Below are 24,187 nucleotides of genomic sequence, written 5' to 3'. Positions count from 1 at the left end.
CCATCTCTGCCTCTGAGAAGTCTACCATCTTTCCTCCTGGGAACTTAACAAAAATCAGCTTGTCTTCAGACAGCTTCTGCCATCTCTGAAGAAAAGCGAGAATCACCAGGGCCTTAACAGTTGTTTTGATACAGGGTGGGAATGTGTGTATTATCTCACACTTCACACTCGCTGCTAGAATTTTAATTTACTCCTCTGTGCCAATCACTGGGTATAAGTGTTACAACCATCTTTGTGTCCTTGGGATAAAGCCCACTTTTTCATGGTGGTTTATACTTTTATTACACACTTGAATGCTATTTAGGAGTTTTACATCATGCTCATTACTGATGTTTGTCAATATTGTGTATCAGTAGCAGTAGCTGGTGTGCAAATGCTCACGAGTGCACTTTATGTGGTTTTAGTGTCAGGATTATTCCAGCCTTGCAAAGTAAATGAGGAAGATTTCTACATATTTTAGATTTGTTTATACAAGGTGGCAAGTATCTGTTTCTTATAAGAATGAGCCATATAATAGGTTTACTCTGGAGATTTTGTTTTTTAGTAGAACTAGTTTTTATATAGTAAACATTTCAATTAATTTCAGCTCTATGAAATCTATCTAAGCTGTTTGTAAGTTTCGTATTACCATGTGATAGACATTGTATCTTTTATTGAAATTCTAAGACTTAAAACACTGAGTGGCAGACGGAATCATTTCTAGAGAATGGCCTCATTTGGAGTCTTCCAGGTGATGTTGCTTTCCCCTATTTATTCAATAGTTTATAGAATTTATGTTTTTCCTTTATTCTATAATACAGGGAAATATCTTTTTATAAACTTATTATTTGTGATCAGAGAGGGTTTATAGACTTTGGCCTCTCTCATTGGCACTTCTAGTGCTAGATGAATCTGTCCTCAGATGAAAATTGGATGACAATTTGATTGTATTAGGTAATTGATGGGCAGGTCCCCCTGTCCACATCTTAGGGTCAGATAGCCCTTGTCTAGGGCAACTCTGTGTACAGTAAAGCGACCTGGTCTCAGCCCTACTCTTGCTCCTCTGAACAAGATTTTCTCAATGAGTTTTCTGCAAGATGCTTGTTCTGTGGAATATTAAGTTGTTAGGTGAGAAATCTATTTTCAAGGCAAGAGGATTTAGGCAATGATGGATAAAAAACTTATACATAATTCCCTCCTGCAGAATTATCCAGAAGTGCTGCAAGCGCTGTGAACATCCAAGGAAGGGCAGTGAATCCTTCCCCTTCTGTTTTCACAACATCTCTTTGAAAACCACTTCATGGAGCTACTCTTCGGTGATCTTTTGAAAACCCTACTATAAAGCAGAGTTCTTGGATGGTACAGTGCCAGGCATGAATGGCCAGAATGGAATCCATCAGTTTCTGGAGTGGTTAGTTACTTTTCCTTGCAGTTGGTCTCTGAATGGTTTTAGGATGCTCCAGGGTGAAGAGCACATGCATTCTAGCTACCTCAGATGCCAGACAGGAGCTGGGCTATAGTCCGTCAGTAACGAGAGAGCAGGCAGAGAACTGAGGGACTGCTACGTTTTCCTCTTCAGATGTTTAAGTGGATTAGAGAGCGTGTTTGAACACATAAACCATGGGTAGACCTAAGTTTCTAAAACCTAGCTCCATTGTTATAAAGTCGAAATCCACAAAGGTTCTGTGAGGTTGCCAGTTTTAGTTTATGGAGGCACGAGCAAAATCATTTTTGTTTGTTGTCAGTCATTTACTGTCATCCTAGGTATTTTATTAAAGAATTAGGATAGACTGGAAAAAGTATTTTAAATTTATTATCTGCATAAATATTTCCTCAAATTTTGTGAATTACTAATTATTATCCAGGATATTTAAGTTTGAGAAACTCAAAGTAGAGAGTGTACATGACTGTGCACACGTAAGAAAAAATAAGCAGCTAAGGGGGCGGGATAAATGTCCTATCCTGCTACTCCTGACATAATCTCTGTAGCTGTTACACATTTTGGTAGGCATGGTTTCCCAACTGGTTTTGTATTTTTCTTCTTAATAGTTATTAAGAATACCCTTAAAATACAGCTATTGCTATAGCAAATAGGTGGGTCTGCTTTGCTCGCCATCAAGGAGTTCTAAGCAATTCAATTTTTCTAAGATTTATTCATTTATTTGAAAGTCAGAGTTCCAGAGGGAGGGAGGGAGAGATACAGAGAGAGAGAGAGAGAGAGATATCTTCCATCTGCTGTTCACTCCCAAGATTGCTGCAGCAGCCAGGGTTGGCAGAGCTTCATCCTGATCGTCCACGTGGGTGACAGAGGCCCAAACACTTAGGCCATCTTCTGCTGCTGGAGCTGGATCAGAAGTGGAGCAGCCGGGACTCCAACTGGTGTTCATATGGAATGCTGGCTTCACAGGCTGTGGCTTCATACACTACACCGCAATGCAATCTTTTTTTTTTTTTTTTTTAATTTTATTTATTTACTTGAGAGGTAGAGTTACAGACAGTGAGAGGGAGAAACAGAGAGAAAGGTCTTCCTTCTGTTGGTTTACTCCCCAAATGGCCGCAACGGCCAGAGCTGCGCTGATCCGAAGCCAGGAGCCAGGAGCTTCTTCCAGGCCTCCCACGTGGGTGCAGGGGCCCAAGGACTTGGGCCATCTTCTACTGCTTTCCCAGGCCATAGCAGAGAGCTGGATTGGAAGAGGAGCACCCGGGATTTAAACCAGCACCCATATGGGATGCTGGCACCACAGGCAGAGGATTAACCTACTGCGCCATGGTGCCGGCCCCGCAATCCTTTTCTTTTTAAAAAATTTTTAAATTTATGTAAGGTGAACAATTTCATGTATATGGATTTAAGAGCATACTGATACTTCCCTCCCCTCTCTCTCTCTTCTTTCCTTTTTTATTTTTCTTTTAATATTTGCAATGGCATACTTTGAGTTTATTTTATGACAACAAGCTGAACCCTCCACTAAATAAAGAATTCAACAAATAGTAAGTAGAAAAACCACTGTTCCTCAAGAGTAAAGGCATGGGCTATAAACTAATCAAATCTTAAAATGGCAATTTCACTCACACATACTACATTTTTTTTGTACTCTATTAGTTACCACAAATCAAGGAAAGCATATGGTATTTGTCTTTTTGGGACTGGCTTATTTCACTAAGCTAATAGTTTCCAGTTGTATCCATTTTGTTGAGAAAGATACGATTTCACTCTTTTTTTTACAGCTGAGTAGTAGTCCATAGTGTATATATACCACATTTTCTTTCTTTCTTCTTTAAAGAATTATTTTATTTATTTGAAGGACAGAGTTAGAGAGAGTGGTAGAGCCAGGGAGAGAGAGGTCTTCTATTCTGCTGGTTCACTCCCCAAATGACTGCAAACGGCCAGTGCTGAGTTGATCCAAAGCCAGGAGCCAGGAACTTCTTTTTGTCTCCCATGAGGTTACAGGGGCCCAAGGACTTGAGCCATCTTGTACTGCTTTCTCAAGCCGTGGCAGAGAGCTGGATCAGAAGAGGAACAGCCGGGACTTGAACCGGCACACATGTGGGATTCTGGCACTGCAGGCTGGGGCTTTAATCTGCTGCACCACATTTTCTTTATCTAGTCTTCAATTGATGGACACCTGGGTTAATTCCATCTTGGCTATTGAGAATTGAGTTGTAATGAACATGGGGGTACAGATGACTCTTTCATATGCTGATTTCATTTTGTTTGGGTAAATTCCTGGGAGCGGGATGGCTGGGCCATATGGTAGATCTATTTTCAGATTTCTGAGGAATCTCCATACTGTCTTCCATAATGGTTGTACTTGTTCACATTCCCAGCAACAGTGCATTTAGGGTACCTCTTCTCCCACATTCTCTCCAGCATTTATTGTGGTTTGTCTTTTGGATGAGAGCCATTCTAATTGGGGTGAAGGTCAGTGACTTGTTGAACTATCTTTTGTCCTCAGCATATTTTGTACAAAACACAAGAAGCTGACCATTGCCAGCAGACTATGAACAAATCATCACCAATTAATTTCAGCCCCTTGCTTGGCCCCTAAAGTGAGCCAAAAAAAAAAAAAAAAAAAAAAAAAAAAAAAAAAAAAAAAAAGAAAAGAAAAGAAAAAAGAAAACGAGAACTCCAAGGGTTTCAGACAAGAATTACTGAAAATGTGATTACAGATTGGCATTGGACTGACATCTGCCTTCAGTAAAACAAGCACAGAGATGAAGAATTTTTATGGCAGTTTGTCAGTGAACTTGTCCATTGATCAGGCTAGCAATCAGATTGGTCGGATGTAACTGGACTCAGATTGTAGGTGGCACAAGTCCTATTCTGTGCTAGTCATATTTTTGATGGTTCAGTACATGAGAGAGAAAGAAGTCCAGGTGTAGTAAGCCCATTGCATTTCCCATCTTCAAAACTCAGTCAGAGACTTGTACCTTTGGACTCTTCCCTGCTTGCTTCCAGTTACCCAGAGACACTTTCCCAGGCTCCTCTGCCTCCTCCCTCCTTCCCTTTCAAGATTTATGTTACTTATTTGAGAGGCAAAATGGCAGAGAGAGAGGAAGAGACAGAGAGATCTACCATCCACTCTTTTACTCCCCAAATGGCCACAGTGGTTGGAGCTGGGCCAGGCCAAAGTCAATAGCCAGGAACTCCACATAGCCTGGTCTCCCACATGGGTGGGCCATCTTCCACTGCTCTTTTTGGTGCAGCAGCAGGGAGGGGATTGGAAATGGAGCAGCTGGGACTCTAACTGGTGCCGCAGGTGGCAGCTTAACCCATGCCCCCATGCGAGAACTTCCTCGATCTCTTTCACACAGATCCAAATCCAAATGACTTGAAGTGTGCTAGGGCCCATTAAGATGGAAAACCAGCGCTTTTCTTCTAGTTTCTCCACTTGACATGTGCCTCTGGTGATAGTGGCAGAGTGCTACATGGTCTTTTGCTCATTTGTAGTTCAGGTTGTATGACAGCCACTTGAGCATGAACTAAAGCCTTTCCCTCAATGTCAAAGAAATGCCAAATATATCTCTGGTTTTTGCATTTAAATGAGGAGGCCAGACTGTTCAGCTGTGGACCAACATGAGGTGGCATAAGCCAGGGCCGGGAGAAATGATAAGTTATTTAGCACCATCTGCTAAAATTTCACACTTATGTAATGATTAAAATGGATTTTTCCCCTGAAACGAAAGGTTTTATTTATTTATTTTTAATTCTTCAATAGAACATCTGCTGTGTGATACCTTGTGTGTGTGTTATGTTCCCCAATAATTCATCTAAGGAAAAGATTAGGAACTCCACAAGTGTGTGTGTGTGTGTGTGTGTGTGTGTGTGTGTGTGTATGCACATTAGTGATTGTCAAAAGATACTGACCATACTCCCAGACAAAATCAAAGTGCTGAGTTGGTGAAGGGCAGTCTGTAATGTTTGTAAGAGACTCAAATCTTAAATAGACTTGACCCCCAAACTCCTAGGACAATGTGAGATGAATAATCCTTTCTTCCTGTTTGCAAATTAGAGTCTTTTTAAACTAAAACTAGTGTTTTCAAGGTCCAAGATTGTTTCCTTTTTTTTGTTCTTTGGTAGCTTGTCTGCCCCCAGTGCTTCTTAGTAGTTCATTTATTTTTTTCACTTAAGGAATAGTTACTGAGCACCTATTGGGTGTCAAGTACTGTGCTAGATCCAGGTCCCTGCCAATTTAGGGGAGGTCCACAATAAGTTGCTATTATCACAGATTATACATTATGTCAAGTTCTTTGATAGAAGCATGAACAGGGCATATGGAGCCTGGGGTAGGGTATAGAATCAGAAGCAGGGTATTAGGAATGAACTTGCGAGGGTAGGTAATAGTTGTACTGAGGTTTGAGGAATTAGAACTAACTAGGCAGAGAAGCTATGCTTGTGCGTGTGCACATGTGGTTTGTGTGTGGGGGACCATCCTGAGTGGAGGAACAGCAGCATTTTAGAAGGCACAGGGATGTGAATGAGGATGATGCAAGGAAGCAATTGTATGTAAAAGACCTCATCCCTCCCTAGATGGTAAATGCCACAAAAAGGGCTTCTTACTCAGCAATGGACACTGAACTTGGCACATCATAGAGGCTCCATAAATACGTTTTGGAACAAAGGGATGGCCTCAAGTACCTATGCAATAAGTTTGAACTCCCTCTAACCCCTCACAAAATGGTAGTAAGATATTAGAAGTTGCACTGGGCTTTCCCTAGGGTTTTTATTATTTCCTTTTCTAGCAACCCTAAAAGAAGGACTGTCACACAACAGCTGTCCTCATTGATTTTTTTTTTTTTTTGTGCTTTCCATTAGAATCACCTGTTCTTACTTGGCCGGAAACTCTTGATTGATTTGACAATTCCTCTTATGCTGGGGGTGTAGCATAACATATATGTCCAACATGGTCAGTGCTTTAAGACTCTCCTATGGTTTTGTATGAATCATGTGATATAGCCTTAATATTATAAAATGTATATCCTCTTTTTAAGGCAAAAGCAAACAATGGAATTTAAGACAATATGTGTATTTTTGTTAAGGTGTTTCAAAACAGATGTTAGGGAGCCAGCCCCATGGTGTAGCAGGTAAGCCATCTGTGGCGCTGGTATCCCAATATGGGTACCAGTTTGAGTCTCAGTTGCTCCACTTCTGATCCAGCTCTCTGCTATGGTCTGGGAAAGCAGTAGAAGATGGCTCAACTCCATGGGCCCCTGCATCCACATGGGAGACCTGGAAGAAATTCCTGGCTTCGAATTGGTACAGCTCCTGCCATTACAGCCATCTGGGGAGTGAACCAGCAGATAGAAAACATCTCTCTCTCTCTGTCTCTCTCTCTCTGTCTCTCTCTCTGCCTCTGCCTTTCAAATAAAAAAGTTAGAAAAGCTAATATCAAATTAAATGGTTGTCATGCATCATAACTAGTTGAATCTTTATCATAAGAAAAAATTTTTTCTTTTGTGGTTAAGCTGTAAACAAGCATGTCTATGTTGAGTCCCAAAAGCAGAACTTGAACATGTTAAGACACAATTCACTGAAAAATGATTATGGTGAGCCAGATGCCAGGAATACATTTGATTTTGGACTCAAACACAGCAAAACTAGTGAAAAATTACTTCTTTTATTGGAAAAATACATTTCAAAGCAATCTAGTAATTTAAAAATCATCATCAGACTAGAAGATATGATGTAAAATGAGTTTATTTTAAAACCTTTCTCATTTCTTTGAAAGATTAGACTATTTTACTAGCTTATTTTTGAAGGCACATTCAGTGGTCTTGAATTTTGCTGTTTCTCTAAAGATATTCTTTCTAGATAAACACCTTTCTCCCATCAACCATCATATCTCCTTTCTTCCCAAACTTGATTTAGTTGATTTCTTTTGGAGGAGTTCTCCAGTTATCCTCACTCACGTCTGATTTCCTGCCCATTCTCTGCTTCCTCTCAGTCCTCACTCATATTGCTTGTAGTTTGGTTTTTGGCTTTTTGATACTGATTTTTATTTATGTAACTAAACTTTGGTCTCTTTTTTTTTATATATTTATTACATTCGATTCTTTGAACAACAGCACCACAGGGGAGGCAGTGGGATTGCAAAACAGGACCTCAGTCCACTTCCTTCTCTCACCGAGCTACTGGTCTCCTGACTATTTTTTCCTGCTAGTCTGTTAAGCTGTATTTTTCATATTTAGTACTTTCCCCATGGCTGCTCTGCTTGGAGGTAGCTTTTTCTTGAATGGGTCCTGTCCTGACATTGATTCTATATTTATTAATGTGTCTCTATCAGCTGTAACCGCAAATAATTCCCATCCTGCTAGGGTATCTCAATTGCTAACCATATATTCTACATTCCCAGGCTAGAGAATAGATTTGCTGAATTATGGATGGATCCTCCATAGGCAGCTGTCTTCTCTTCGGGTTAGGTGGTAGGTGTCATTTGGTGCAAATGGAATGATGAACTCTGAAGATGGGTTGTGGGCGGTAGGCATGACTGACATCTCAAACAGGCTTTCTCCCCTAGCATCAGTCAGTGTTCTTGCTTGTTTAAAAAAGGCCGCCTGATAGATTGTGATCAACTGCAGGGAATGAGGACTTCTGGGTTCCAAGAGTCTGCATTCTTCCGAGCTTCTCCTTAGTTAAAGATGCTGATTTTTGTCTTTCTAAAGTCTGGATTTTTCCAGGCTGCCTCTTCCTCTGTGCTAGGGTGGAAAACAGGCAGTGATAGCGTTGTTTGCATTATACAGATAAAGCACTCAGTAAATAAATAGTTTGCTCCATAGGTCACTCAGCTAGAGCCACAATTCACAGCATCTCTGGCCACCAAAGCAGTGACCCTCCCACAGAGCTTTCTGCTTTCGTATAGCTCACATTTGTACAAATAAAGAAAACCCAACTCCAGGAACGACAAGGAAGTTTCAACTATTTTTAGCATGTCAATTTCCAATATTTAATTCAGTTGAGAGAGAAACTTGGAAAAAAGCTTATTTCAAGTTTACAAATTGACTGGGGAACTAGAGTGTTTTGTTTTTCATTGAGAGAGCTTCTTGTATATGCAGTGGTTTTAGGCTCTGATATTGCTATTATGCAAGTCAAAAATAAAGTTTATTTAAATTTTGTTTATCTTCAAGATGTACCTTGGAGTCTTGCCATTGTCACAGAGAACATATGAAAACAGCTTGAAGTCTGCCTCCTTCCAAGTCTGGCCTCATTTTTTCAAGCTCTTGGGTAACCAGGGGCTTTTTAGAATTTTCCCAATGAGCGTATAACTAGATATGATAATCTCGAATTACGGCTTACTAACTTTAGAGACACAACAGAGGGAAGAGCTCCTAAGTGGGAGTCTGGAGACCAAAATTTCAGTTTGGGCTCTGCTTCTTAATAGCTATGTGACCTTGAGGAAATCCTGTCTGCCTTTCGAGCCTCAATTTCCTAACCCATGCAAGGGAATAATCAGGCCTCAGTACCGAGGAAGAATGTTGTGAAGATCAAGTAAAAGAATATACGAGAAAGCACTTTGTACACTGAAAGGTAATACGGAACTGTAAGTGGATATAATTATTTATTTTATGAGCCAGTAGAAATCAAAGCCCTGGTTCCATTGCCAGGAGGATTCTCCTTACAGATCCAGTTCTTAAAGCTTGGCTTTGCCCAGTTAATGAGTACTTTCCAAATAAAGATCCCTTTTACTGCTTTGATTTTTGTGAACTTCCCTTTGCTCTGATTCAAAGTCACATGGGAAGGTGCTCTTGTAAAGCCATTGTTTAATTTCGACTTTTCAGACTGCGTGTATGTCCGGCTATTCTCTGGTTTCAGTCTCCAAGGAGCCTTGGAGGGCAGACCTTGCTTCTTTCCCTTGCATATAGTTTGGCAGCGAAGGAGATGTTTTCAATAGGGATGAAAAAAAAAAAAAACAAAAAAACCTCTCAGTATGTAACCTGTCACCTCAAGGAAGAGGCACATCCTGTTCCAAAGCCCTGGCCTCAGAGGTAGCTGAGGACCGTCCCCTCCCCGTGTTTTTCCTGTGACTCAGGCGGCAGTCTGGGGTGAGGTTTTAAGCAGAGAGCTGTTATATGACATTGTGTAATAACAGTGTGAGAAGCTACCATGCAGAGCTCTTTCCTTCAGTAATGCAGATTTGTAGTCGGAACTCTCAATTCTGTTCTGTTGTTTTGAAGTGAATATGCCAAAAAGATTTCGTGCTAAAATACAGGGAGAATACAAAAAACGGAATTTCAAAGATCAATAGGTGTAAGCAGATGTGCTTTTAATTTTAATTGTAGGAAGAGATTTCATGAAATTCATGGGAAAAAAAATGGGAATACAAGATGTTTTGTTCTGTGCCAAAGAACTGATGTCCAGACAAAGCTTTTTCCTAACAGATTTTTCACGAACTTTTGGAAGATGCCTGGTTTATCTGAAGATCTTAAGACAATGGGTGACTAGCCGGCGCCGCGGCTCACTAGGATAATCCTCCGCCTAGCGGCGCCGGCACACCGGGTTCTAGTCCCGGTCGGGGCGCCGGATTCTGTCCCGGTTGCTCCTCTTCCAGGCCAGCTCTCTGCTGTAGCCCAGGAGTGCAGTGGAGGATGGCCCAGGTCCTTGGGCCCTGCACCCGCATGGGAGACCAGGAGAAGCACCTGGCTCCTGCCATCAGATCAGCGAGGTGTGCCGGCCGCGGCGGCCACTGAAGGGTGAACCAATGGCAAAGGAAGACCTTTCTCTCTGTCTCTCTCTCTCACTGTCCACTCTGCCTGTCAAAAAAAAAAAAAAAAAAAAAAAAGGACAATGGGTGGCTGACTCGCTTTCCTGAAGTCACTTGATGTGTCTCAGGTGGCCACAGTTGTTCTGTGTGGGGTGTGTGTGTGTGTGTTATCAACATCACCTGTTCATTGTGCTCTTATCTTGTTCTTCTTAAACTTCTGGTGCCCAAGGTTTGGAGCCAAGGAATTGAGGAAGATGGAGGGACTTTCACAATCATGATTGTGTTGTCTGAAGTTCTATGAAAAACCGCAGAACTGACAGCAGCAGCCTTTCTTCTGTCTCTGGCTTTTCGAATGAGGAGTCTTCAAAAAGTTCGTGGAAAATGCATGTCATGAAAAAAAATTGCATATATTTTACAAAGTTTTTGTGTCAAAATGAACATATTTGAATTTTATTTTCTATATTCTTTGGAAACTTAGCAAACTCTGGGATGGTGCTATGGTTTGGATGTTAGTTTGGGTGTTGAATGTTCCCCAAAGGCCCATGTGTTGAAGGTTTGGGCCCAGCAGTCTTACATTAACCAAGGGGGTGGGTACTTTATCCAATTGTGGTGTTTGGAAGCGGAGCGTGATGGCATTGGGCTGGATCATCAGGATGGCGCTCCTGGGATTAAACCTGATGACTGTAAGAGACCGCACACACAGAGAGGCAGACTCCTTCCTCCCTTGCAATGTGCTGTACGACCTTGGGTCCTCGCCAAGCAAGAACCTCATCACAGGGGCTGAACCAAGGATCCCATCTGATGTTGCATTATGGACCTCCAAAATCACGAGATGAAATAAATATCTTCTCTTTATGAATTTATTTGCTTCAGGTACTTGACTGTAGTAATATAACATAACAATATACAATATAACAAGCTGATAATCAGAGCTTCCAAAGTGTCTCTTCCTACGCTATTCTTTCCTCTCCTCTCCTCTCCTCTCTAGCCTATAGTCCACCTCCACAACCCCACCCCTGGGTTGAACTGAAAGTGTCATGACATAGAAAAGAGAGCTATTGCTCCCAGTGGTAGGATGATCTGGCTGAGAGCCATTTTCTGAACTCAAACCTGAATTGCAGTACATACAGGCTGAGATTCTAATTTTTTTTTTTTTTTTTTTTTTTGGACAAGGCAGAGTGGACAGTGAGAGAGAGAGAGAGAGAGAAAGGTCTTCCTTTTCCATTGGTTCACCTCCCAATGGCTGCTGCCGCCAGCGCACTGTGCTGATCTGAAGGCAGGAGCCAGGTGCTTCTCCTGGTCTCCCATGGGGTGCAGGGCCCAAGGACTTGGGCCATCCTCCACTGCACTCCCGGGCCACAGCAGAGAGCTGGCCTGGAAGAGGAGCAACTGGGATAGAATCCGGCGCCCCGACCGGGACTAGAACCTGGGGTGCTGGTGCCGCAGGCGGAGGATTAGCTTATTGAGCTGCGGTGCCAGCCAAGATTCTAATCTTACAACTCATGATTCCATGTGTCCGTCCTTCCAACAGTGAATTTCTCCATGAATGATAGAGGAAAGTGAGAATTAGTTGCAATCTAAAGCATATTAAGTTATACACCTAATCATCCTAATGCAACAGGAGCAGGATTTTGTTTTTTCATTCTAAGTCCCAGTTTTTGTTAGTATTACATTTCTTTATCATGAAGAGGCCTGGCTGATGGACTAAATTCTGTAAGTGAACGTTACTGCCCTGGGCCCACACTTTTAATGTGACCAGCTCCTTGCAAGATCTATTGCAACAATCTCTGGGAATCCCCAGGCAAGGTCTCATGTGAGCGCCTGAACAGGTTTAGCCAACAATAACACTCTTTTGGTCACTTGAAAATATCCAGAGATCAAATGACCTATTATCAGGCAAGGTATAGACAGAACTCCTGTCTGGAATGTCAGGTTGGTTAAGTTCTTTTTTAATTCTAAAAACCTATAATTAGGAGATAGTTGAAAAATTCAGACTTTTTTTTAAAGTTTTTTTTTTTTTTTTTTTAAATCTATTTGACAGGTAGAGTTATAGACAGAGAGAGAGAGAGGGAGAAAGGTCTTCCTTCCGTTGGTTCACCTCCCAATGGCTGCTGCCGCCGGTGCACCGCGCTGATCTAAAGCCAGGAGCCAGGTGCTTCCTCCTGGTCTTCCATGTGGGTGCAGAGCCCAAGCACTTGGGCCATCCTCCACTGCACTTCTGGCCACAGCAGAGAGCTGGACTGGAAGAGGAGCAACCAGGACTAGAACCTGGTGCCCATACGGTATGCCGGCGCCTCAGGCAGAGGATTAGCCAAGTGAGCCATGGCACCGGGTCCAAATTCAGACATGTTTAAGAAACAATTAGTTGATTTGGTTAGTATATAAGGTTCATGGCCTAATGAGAGAGAGAACAGAGCGAGAACAATAGGTTAGTTTCCTGTTATAATTGCCACATCAACCCTAAAGTGGACGCTATCATAATCTCCAGATATACATATTCATGCTAGATTTTACAAATAAATACGTATGAAAATGCAGAATGGCATTACAGTGGGGGAAGTTAATAGGCTTACGTTTGAGTCTGCATCTGCTATGGGTTGATCAAGTAATTCTGGGCAAGTTAGCTTAATATCATTAGCCTCAGTGTCTTGATCTATAAGATGGCAAAAATCATATTTACATCCTGGGATCATGAGGATTAGATACTAGAATATACAAACATTAAATACATATTGGCCGGTGCCATGGCTCACTAGGCTAATCCTCCGCCTGCGGCACTGACACCCTGGGGTTCTAGTTCCGGATGGGGCACCGGATTCTGTCCTGGTTGCTCTTCCAGTCCAGCTCTTTGCTGTGGCCCGGGAGGGCAGTGGAGGATGGCTCAGGTCCTTGGGCCCTGCAGCCACATGGGAGACCAGGAGGAAGCACCTGGCTCCTGGCTTTGGATCGGCACAGCGCCGGCCACAACACACCGGCCATAGTGGCCACTTGGGGGGTGAACCAACAGAAAAAGGAAAACCTTTGTCTCTCTGTCTTTCTCTCTCACTGTCTAGCTCTGCCTGTCAAAAAAAAAAAAAAAAAAATACAGCAGCCTGGCACTGCCTGGCACAGGATGAACACTACACATAAGCACATCATCTCTACTGAATGCTGGAGATAGCTTGCCTCTTTACTGATCTCCTTGTTCTGGCTGCAGCTCTGCTCCTTCTGCTCTGGACACAGCATCCAGAAGGGTTTTGTTAGAAGTTGGGTCTCTGCTCAAAGCTCTGCAATGCCTCCCAGGTTCACCGAGTAAAATCTTCCCAATAGCTGTTTGTTTCCTGTTTTCCTTCTCCTTGACTCTGTGTGCTGCAGTCACACTGACCTTCCCCTCCCCCTTACCGTAAACATTTCAAGGTTCTACCCTGACCTGACACCCATTATCTGCCTTCCCTGTTTAATTTTCTACCAGGCATTTGTTACCAACCAACCCTCCCTCTGTTTTGCTTGATTGTGGTGCTTGATTGTCTCATCCGGCTAGAAGAGCAACTCTAATGGGTAAGGCTTTCCTTTTCTTCATAGCTGAATCCCTGTGGCCTAGGATTATAGTCTTGTAGGATACACATAAGTATCCAACAAGTGTTCGTTCAATTTTTTTTCTTTTATTGTATATATTTAAGGTATGCAACATGATATTCTTATCTTGATATAATGAAGTGATTATTACAGTCAAGCAAATTAACATGTCCATCATCTCATCTAGTTCTTTTTCTTGAACAAATGGGATCCATTATTAGTGAATGACTGGGATCTCTTATGTTGGTACATGTATATGATCACTCATTCAACAAATGTTTTAGACACATAATATTAGCCAGCATTATCCATTACTCTGGTTGCTGGAGATAGAATCAGAAACAAGATAGATACCATTTTGCTTCCTTGGGGCTGTTAGTATTATAAGAATTACAGAGTAGATATTCTAAAATTGCTAAAAGGTGAGAGATTAAAAAAAATAATACTCAGGTATGGGTATTCAAAATATCTCCCTATTTAAAAATTTTAGAAAAACTTTGATATCATTACTATTTTCAAAAAGTAGTTAAGGAATTCTAAACATCTTTCCAGTGGTTGGACTCCATATCTTAAATATTTCTTCTCATCCTGATGAGCGAAACAATGTCAGATTTAAAATCACACATGGTGAATTTGGATGTACTGCAATCCATAATGGGTTACCAGAATGCAATCCGAGCCTGCAATTTGAATTCCATATTGATAGTTTGAATTAAATCTCTTCATATTAGCTTAGATTTTGCAATTTTGCTATCCCTCGTGAGTATTTAAAACTTCTCACTTCATTATTCCAAGCTTGATCTCGTATTTTAGAAGTTACTACCAGAGCGGAAACTTGTTGAAGTGAAATGGACACTATGAGAAACAGTGACTTGATCAGCTCTTGTCCTCACGGTTGATGTACAATGTAATACTTTATCCATTTTAGTATTTTTTTTGTTCTAGTACCATTGGTTGAACTCTGTAATTAACACATATTTTTTTTTTGTTCTACTTAATACTTTTGGTTGAATACTGTAATCAATACACAATTCTTTTTAAGTGCTGAAACTTAACTGAAAAGTGATCGCTGTTAAATATAAGAGTGGGAATAAGAGAGGGAAGAGATGTGCAATTTGGGACATACTCAAGCTGACTTACCTCAAACGGTAGAGTTAGAAACATACCAGGGGATTCGAATTCAATCCCATCAAGGTGGCATGTACCAATGCCATCTCACTAGTCCCAGTGATCAATTTCTGTTCCCAATTGATCATAATGATAGGACTAAGAACCAAAGGGATCACATAAACAAAAATAGTGTCTGCAAATACTAGGGGATAGAATAAAAAAGGGAGAGAATGATCCAACATGGGAAGTGAGATACACAGCAGACCCATAGAATGGCAGATGTCCTAAACAGCACTCTGGCCTCAGAATCAGCCCTTAAGGCATGTGGATCTGGCTGAAAAGCCCATGAGAGTATTTCGGGCATGGAAAGCCAAGACACTTGGGGAAAAAAAAAAAATAAAAAAACCTAAATGAAAGATCTCTGCGAGTGAGATCCCAGAGGAAAGAATGGGTCATCAAAGAAGGAGGTACCTTTCTCTGAAGGGAGGAGAGAACTTCCACTTTGACCATGGCCTTGTCTAAATATGATCAGAGTCGGTGAACTCAGGGGGCTTCCATAGCCTTGGCAGCTCATGACAAGAGCCTAGGGTGATTACTGAGGCCATAAACAAGAGTGTCAATTTGTTAAGTCAACAACAGGAGCCACTGTGCACTTACTCCTCGTGTAGGATCTCTGTCCTTAGTGTGCTGCACATTGAGATTTAATGCTATAACTAGTACTCAAACAGTATTTTTCACTTTATGTTTCTGTGTGGGAGCAAACTGTTGAAATCTTTACTTAATGTATGCTAAACTGATCTTCTGTATATAAAGAGAATCAAAAATGAATCTTGATGTGAATGGAAGGGGAGAGGGAGTAGGAAAGGGGAGGGTTGCGGGTGGGAGGGACGTTATGAGGGGGAAGCCATTGTAATCCATAAGCTGTACTTTGGAAATTTATATTCATTAAATAAAAATTAAAAAAAAAAGTTACTACCAGATTTAATGTTTTTCTTTCTCTGATTATAAGAAAGTGAGTTTCTAAGATTTATTCAATCAGATAAGTCAGTATTATGTGGTTTAGAATGATTTTTAGTTAATTTATTATTCTATCTGAATTTGCTCAAAATAATCTCTGTGACTTAGTAGTTTTGATTACAAAAAAATCAACCTTCTGCCAGTCTGCTACAGAATCTGGTTTAACTAAGATTTCTTCATGATATTTTTCTGTGAAGGTATTGTGTGAGTTGCACTGAATTTGGAGTGCAAGGAGGACAAGTTTAGCTCATGCAAAGGAAGCCATCATAGCTCACGGTAATCAAGCCAGAGGCTTGAAATCCTCTCTTTTCTAATCATAGAGGTTAATGAAATTGTAAACTCTAAGATAATGGTACTTTGTGAAGAGACCTGGGTCAAATTATCATGGGTAATTCTAAATGGAATTTAAATTAGGTAGAAGGAAGTTCCAGTTGATTGCGATCTGGCCAATCTTGGAACTATAATGATCATATGTTTCACATTTTCTAGGGTTATATTTTGTCCTTGTATGGGTGTAATTGAAATTAAGGTCTAAGTTTGGGAAACATATGATAGTGCTATGGTATCCTCTGCCTATTTTCTTAACAAGTACTGCTTTAAAATGTGAAAGCTAGATGCACCAAAGACTAGTGAATAATAAAGAAATGAAAGGTTTAATTAAAAAAAATTACAATGATGAAGGCTGATAAAAATTTTCAGTTGTAAATGAAAATAAAAGATTTTTCCTATAAGCAAATTGAAAAGATAAAAGATTACATTTAGTTTCTAATTTAGGAATTTAGTTCTAATCTGTATTCTACATTATCCATATTTTATTCTACTCTTGTGGAAATATAAAACAAATTTCTACCTGTAAAGGGATATTATAGAAATTGCCACTCCAAAATAAAACTGCCACTAAGAACAACACCTTCTATTTAGAAGATTGTCATATACAAAATACATTTGAAAAATCAAAGAAAAGTAGATCTTTTCTCTGTGACATCTTGAAAATATCCTGAGCAACCAAAAATAAGGTTCTTACATCAATTTTAGACGTAATGGGAAGCAAATCAGAAAACTCTTAAAAGCCCAATGACTAGTACTTTAGTTTTTAAGAGCCCTTGTCTTATTCCTTTGAATTCAACAAGCATTGACTAAGTGCTTAGGATCTGACAGGTTCTGAGAACACGAGATGGGTGTGCCCTGATCCTGGACTCAGGAATTAACAGTTAGTGGGAAAGAGTTAGTAGTGAGCATTAGGAGGAATTAGAAATGCATTGACCAGCAACTATATGCTAGTCCCATTGCTAGGGCATCTGTGTGCTTTACTACTTGTAATCTCTGGAAAAAAGGATCACGTAGATATTACATGAAATAGCCATTTTTGGAAAATTTGTTCGAGAGGGAGAGAGAGAGTATGCATTTCCTTCCACTGGTTTGCTTTCCAAATGCCTGCAACAGCAGGGCCTGGGTTGGACCAAAGCTGGGAGCCAGGAACTCAGTCCAAGTCTCTAACATGTGTGGCAGAGAGCCAAATATTTGAACCATCACCTTCTGTCTCCTAGGTGCATATCAACAAGAAGTTGGAATCTGAAGTAGAGGCAGAACTTGAACCTAAGGACTCTGATGGGGGATACAAGTGTTCCAAGTGGCATCTTAAATGCTAGGCCAAATACCCAGCCTTGAATAGCCATTTTATCACTTATGAAGTTGAGAGTCTGTGAAGAGATGGAATTGCTTTGATTTTTTTCTATACCACGATGCTGCAAAGGAGATGTGTATGTGTGTGTGTGTATGTATATGGATTATGCATGTATGTGTGTCTCCTCTCCTCTCACACCCAACCTCACTCAAGCAATCTTCAAGCAGTAAATGCTTTGTTTAGTATGTTTGAACTCATTATCTAACATATTTCATTATATGTGTATGTATATGGATTATGTATGTATATGTGTCTATACATATATGTGTGTATGTATATGCACATATATGCTTGCACACACAATACATGTATAGACACATATGCATATAAATCATATATATGTGGGTGTCTGTAATCTAAACGAATGTATGTTGGTGGGTCATACAAGTTTTTGGTAGACATGGCATATATTTCATTGTTTTAAATGCAAAAAATAATGCATTACCAGTGTATCCCATTTCTCCAAATAATACTATAGCAGCTTTAAATACTTGTATAATTATCCCTAAGGGATATTTGGCATGATATAAAGCATTTATAAAACCAACAATCTAATTATTTAATAATGCACTCATTAGTATATTTCTTTGAATGCAGAATGCAATTGTAATGTGCAGTATCAGGTGCTAATTATAATTTATTTCTATAGTAGACACACACTGTTGTAAGAGAAATAATGAAATATGTTAATGAGTTCAAACATATTAAACAAAGCATTTACTGCTTGAAGATTGCTTGAATGAGGTTAGGAGTGAGAGGAGAGGAGAAAAATGGGGTTGTGGTCACTATTGTTGTTATGGGTAATTTATAAAAGGGAAAGGAGACTGTCCTTGTGAGTATGAGTGGAACAGAAAATGACCAATTATCCTCACTCAAGCTCAGGAAATTGCTGGACAGGCTTCTTTTATTGCCACCTGAAACTGAATGACTATACACTGCCGTTTTAAGCCTTGGGTAAAGCAATGAGATGGCGCAACCTTGAAATGCCATCAGTTGGCACATCCAGTTCCTGAGACCTTGTAACTGTGCTTGTAACTGATCTTCAATGTCATGATTACATTCACTTGCAGTGGCGATTATGTCATTTGCATGATCTAAAATCTGTTAAAATGTTGATATTGAGTACTTAAAGCTTCTTTCCTTTCAATAACCAAGATGACCATTGACTTGACTGAGTTCTTCAATTATAAGTACTATAGTTATGAGGCTAACAGTTTTTCAATATTTTCTCTGTCCACTGAATCCAACTTCCTTAGAATGGTCTAATATTTTGGCTTTGTATCACTTCCTGAAAACCTTGCAAGTCAGCAACAAATGACAAAACCAATTTCTTGTAAACTTCACTTCTTATTAATACTGTGGTTCTCTTTTTCCAGTCTGATTGATGAATCTGGTCAGAGAAGGTTTGAGGAGGAAACATTTAAGCTGAGATGTGCGTGAAGTGAGAGAGTGAGTTATGTGGCTGTCAAGGGAAGAAAGTTCTGAGCTCAGGGCAGGACGAGTCCAAGGGCGAGGAAACGGGAGTGTGTTTGTGCTACAGAACAGAAAGAAAAACAATGATGTTGGAGAGGTGTCCAGCCACCAGATAATCTGTGATTTGTAACAAAGAATGAATGATACAGAAGTGACATAGTGCAGGCAAAGCCAGGAAGGCATCAAATTATGGCACTTTCTTGAACTGGAATGGCTATAAGAATAAGTGCATTTTCCCCTAGGGAACAGTTAACATTTGCATAAGGTTCATGTTTCTCCTGAAGTTCAACTCAGTCAAGTGGGAGGTGATAATAATTTTCAAAAATTAAATTGAAGTGAAACCAGAAAGGGCTATAAATCTTATGGTGTGGATTTTGAACCTGTTCTATAGGAAACAGGCAAGATTTGAAGATTTTTCAGCTATGCTACTAGATTTGTGTTTATTAAGGACCTCTCGTATTTTATCAACGGGATTGAAAAATGGCACAATAACCGTGGTGAGCAATTTTTCAATAACCTAACAAAATTTAAAATGTATATATAGGTATTTTATAGTAAATTCACTTCTTTTTTTTTAAAAAAAAGATTTTATTTATTTGATAGGTAGAGTTACAGTGAGAGGGAGAGACAGAGAGAAAGGTCTTCCTTCCATTGGTTCACTCCCCAGATGGCTACAACGGCTGGAGCTGGGCTCATCAGAAGCCAGGAGCCAGGTGTTTTCTCTGGTCTCCAATGTGGGTGCAGGGGCCCAAGGACTTGGGCCATCTTCCACTGCTTTCACAGGCTACAGCAGAGAGCTGGATCAGAAGAGGGGCAGCCACGACTAGAACTGGTGTCCACATGGGATGCCAGCGCCACAGGCGGAGGATTAACCCACTGTGCCATGGAGCCGGCCCTGTAAATTCACTTCTATAAATTACCCTTAAAATGCACATGCACAGATATTGGACAAGGTTTGTTTTTGCTTTGTTATATGTACTAGAGAAAATGAAAAATAAATTAAATGTCTATTAACAGGAGACTAGTTAAATAAGCATGCTACTTCAAATAATGGAATACTTAATAACTACTGAAAGTGAGACAGCTCTATGTCCCTAAAATGGAAAGGTGACCATGGCGTATTGGTAATTGGAAAGATGAAATTATAAAAAATACACACAATACAATCCCATTCATGTAGAATGAAAGAATATATCTGTTTATGTTTGTATTTGCATAAATAGTATGAGGGGTCTTCAAAATATTCATTATATGAAGATATATTTTATGTATAATGAAAAATATGAATGGATTCCTTCTTAAAAAAGATTATTTATTTATTTGAAAGGCAGAGTTACAGAGTTACAGACAAAGAGAGAGAGACAGAGAGAGCTTCCATCTACTGGTTCACTCCCCAAATGGCCTCAATGGCCAAAGCTAGACTGATCTGATGCCAGGTGCTTCTCCTGGTCTCCCACATGGCTTCAGGGCCCAAGCACTTGGGCCATCCTCCACTGCTTTCCCAGGCCATTAGCAGGGAGCTGGACTGGAAGTGTAGCAGCCAGGACTGGAACCAATGCCCATGTGGGATGCCGGCACTGCAGACAGTGGCTTTACCTGCTGTTGCCACAGCACTGGCCCATATGAATAGATTTCAAAAGAGTTTTGGACTTTAATAAACTTATCTTTCCCATTTTTCTGTGAGCCTTTTGGAGTTCACTCACATATCTATGGATAGACAATAACCTTGGTTATTTCTAGGGAGATGTGTTTGGGTTGCAGTGATGCGATGAGGATGGGAGGGAAGCATTTTATTATGTGCTGATGCCTTTGGGCCAATTTAAAAGTTTTTACTGTGCACATGTGTTACTTTTTAAAATAAGAATAAAAAGATGTTTTTATCTAAAGAAAATCAGTTGGTGAGAGTCTGCCTGCAACATTAAAGTTTTAAAGTTTTTTTCTGAAAAGCTAGCTTTAATAAATGGTAAAAAAATTAAAAAGCTATTCATATAAGGCCATTTGAAATACTTCCAGTGAAATTAGTCCATCTAATTATATGTCCCTGGTTCTAACAAAATGAAAACACTGCTTCAGGAAACTTTCTAAAAGTTTGTGTAACCTGAAACACAACTTAAATTAGCCCCATGAATATTATAATTATTTATAAACTTCAGTATTAATAACTTATATTAAATATTGTCCAGAATGAAGGCATTCTGTCCTGATTGGACAGTGGTGTTCATCCTAGGGCCATTTGGCTTAGGGGATTCTGGAGATGCTTGTCAGTGGCCAATGCTTCTTATGAGTCTCTCCTCTGATATAATCTAAAAAAGAATATGAATATATATATATATATATATATATAGCATGACAGAATCCATTGCAGTGGTTTGGGTATTTAGATATTAACTGTCTCTCAAAGGCCCTTGTGTTAAAGGCTTGGTCTCCAGGGTAGGCTATTGGAAAAGAGGAAACTTAACCCATGGAGTGGAGGATTTGAGTCTTTAGGTCATAGCAATGTATCTTTGGAAGTTAATTCTTGCAAGTGGGTTGGTTATTAAAACCCTGATTGGTTCCTGCTAATCTCTTTGTGTCCTGGTTCACCGTGTGCCCACACTTCATATTGCACCATTGCTGCTCTAGCCAGAGGCCAAACCAATGGGACCACGTAGTCTTGGATTTTAGCCTTGAAAACTGTGAGCTTAATAAAATTTTTTCTTTGTAAAGGTAGCTTCTCCTGAGTATTTCGTTATAGTAATAGAAAGCTAATACAGAAAATTGCTATGGGGAGTGAAACCATTACTCTAATTGTGCCTGAAGACGTGAAGGAACTTTGGAATTGAGATACTGCAGAAGGTAGAAAGAGTTTATGGTAGCAGCTTTAAGTGCTGTAAGCAGGAGTTATGGGTGATTCTGGGGAGGACTTGGAAGGTGGCTAAAAGCCTAGGAAAGAGCTGGAATGCCTTAGAGATTGTCTAAGTAGTTGCGAGTAAAATGCTGATGGAAATGTGATGAAGTCTCTAATTCAGATGAGTTTTCTATTGGAAACTGGACTACAGGCTGCTTTTTCTAGACCATGACAAAGAACTTGTCTGTATTGTGTCCATGTCCCGAGACTTTGTGGAAGGCCAAACTTAAATATGATGAATTATGTGGCAACGGAGATTTCAAAACAGCAAAGTCTTCAGACCATAGCATGGGTATTATTAGCTGCTTCTGTCAGTTTTGTGAAGAAACTCTGCAGCAAAAGGGAGCAGAGCAGAAAGATGTGGAAAATACATGGTGTGGATGGAGAAGGAGTGAATAAAAAAGCATGTTTAGGACGGGAGAGTGTGGCGGAGAAACCATTTTTGCTGGATAGAATAGTGCAGGTAAGAGGGAACCATGTTTTAGTGGGCAAACCAACTGGAGAAAAACTCAAGACAGTTCAGAGATCTTTGGGGCTGTCCTTCCCTTCAGAGGTCCAAAGGCCTGGAAGGGCAAAACTGTGTCTTTGAAATCCCCGGGCACTTTCCAGGAGCTTGCCCAAGACTGCCTCCCAGGTCACCTCCCCGAGCTCAGCCAGTGCGGCGCTCACTCCATGGCTGAGTCAGAACACAGTGTGTTCAGGTGCTCACAGCAGACCGTGGCATCGTCCACAGGATGTAGGTTTTTCACGCGCTCAGAATGTCAAAGTTCTAGGGTCATGACAGCTTCCACCGAGATTTCAAAGGCAAGCCTAGGAGGCCAGGCGGAGTTGTGTGACAGGGTTGTGGGGGTAAGGTGCAGTGAAGCTGTGAGAGTGGAACTAGTGTGGAGACCCTAGGGAGTGAAGTGACCAGCCCTGTGTTTCATCCTCCTGGGAAAACTGAAGACATCTACGTGCAGGCTCCCAAAACAGCAGAGACAAAGCTGGAGAGAAATACAGGTTTCTCTTGTTGAAGTGAAATGGACACTATGAGAAACAGTGACTTGATCAGCTCTTGTCCTGACGGTTGATGTGCAATGTAATACTTTATCCATTTTAGTATTTTTTTGTTCTAGTACCATTGGTTGAACTCTGTAATTAACACACAATTATTCTTAGGTGTTTAAATTTTAACTGAAAAGTGAGCCCTGTTAGGAATTTGGAAAACATTATGCTGAGTGAAATAAGCCAATCCCAAAGGGACAAATACCACTTGTTCTCCTTGATAGGTGACAACTAACTGAGCACCAAAAAGGAAACCTGTTAAAGTGAAATGAACACTATGAGAAACGGTGACTTGATCAGCCCTTGCCCTGACTGTTGATGAGCAACTTAATATGTTATCCCTCTTAGTATTTTTGTTTGTTTGTTCTACTTAATACTTTTGGTTGAATACTGTAATCAATACACAATTCTTCTTAAGTGCTGAAACTTAACTGAAAAGTGATCACTATTAAATATAAGAGTGGGAATAAGAGAGGGAAGAGATGTGCAATTCGGGACATGCTCAAGCTGACCTACCTCAAATGGTAGAGTTAGAAACATACCAGGGGATTCCAATTGAATCCCATCAAGGTGGCATGTACCAATGCCATCTCACTAGTCCCAGTGATCAATTTCTGTTCACAATTGATCATAATGATAGGACTAAGAACCAAAGGGATCACATAAACAAGAATAGTGTCTGCAAATACTAGCTGATAGAATAAAAAGGGGAGAGAATGATCCAACATGGGAAGTGAGATACACAGCAGACCCATAGAATGGCAGATGTCCTAAACAGCACTCTGGCCTCAGAATCAGCCCTTAAGGCATGTGGATTTGGCTGCAAAGCCCATGAGAGTATTTCAGGCATGGAAAGCCAAGACACTCTGGGGAAAAAAAAAAAAAAAAAAAAAAAAAAAAAAAAAAAAAAAAAAAACCTAAATGAAAGATCTCTGCGAGTGAGATCCCAGTGGAAAGAATGGGTCTTCAAAGAAGGAGGTACCTTTCTCTGAAGGGAGGAGAGAACTTCCACTTTGACCATGGCCTTGTCTAAATATGATCAGAGTCGGTGAACTCAAAAGGCTTCCATAGCCTTGGAAGCTCATAACAAGAGCCTAGGGTGATTACTGATGCCATAAACAAGAGTGTCAATTTGTTAAGTCAACAACAGAGTCACTGTGCACTTACTCCTCATGTAGGATCTTTGTCCTTAGTGTGCTGTACATTGAGATTTAATGCTATAACTAGTACTCAAACAGTATT

At 40.4% G+C, this 24,187-nt stretch overlaps 1 protein-coding gene across 1 annotated transcript in view; it reads left to right on the top strand.

The window, feature by feature from the left end:
• LOC149123561 (uncharacterized) overlaps positions 1–24,187 on the top strand; it is a 242,156-nt gene that overhangs the window by 130,017 nt on the left and 87,952 nt on the right. Inside the window, exon 4 of the mRNA XM_089307564.1 lies at positions 10,405–13,712. Within this exon, the coding sequence (XP_089163690.1) occupies positions 10,405–10,453 (49 nt within the window). The 3' untranslated portion in view covers positions 10,454–13,712. The remainder of the gene's footprint in view (positions 1–10,404; positions 13,713–24,187) is intronic.

Source organism: Oryctolagus cuniculus, chromosome 11 (genome assembly GCF_051225735.1).
Source record: "Oryctolagus cuniculus isolate XC-2025 breed Fujian yellow rabbit chromosome 11, ASM5122573v1, whole genome shotgun sequence".
Taxonomy (NCBI): Eukaryota; Metazoa; Chordata; class Mammalia; order Lagomorpha; family Leporidae; genus Oryctolagus; species Oryctolagus cuniculus.
The sequence above is the reverse complement of the archived record's forward strand: the minus strand, read 5'-3'. Positions and strand labels throughout refer to the sequence as shown.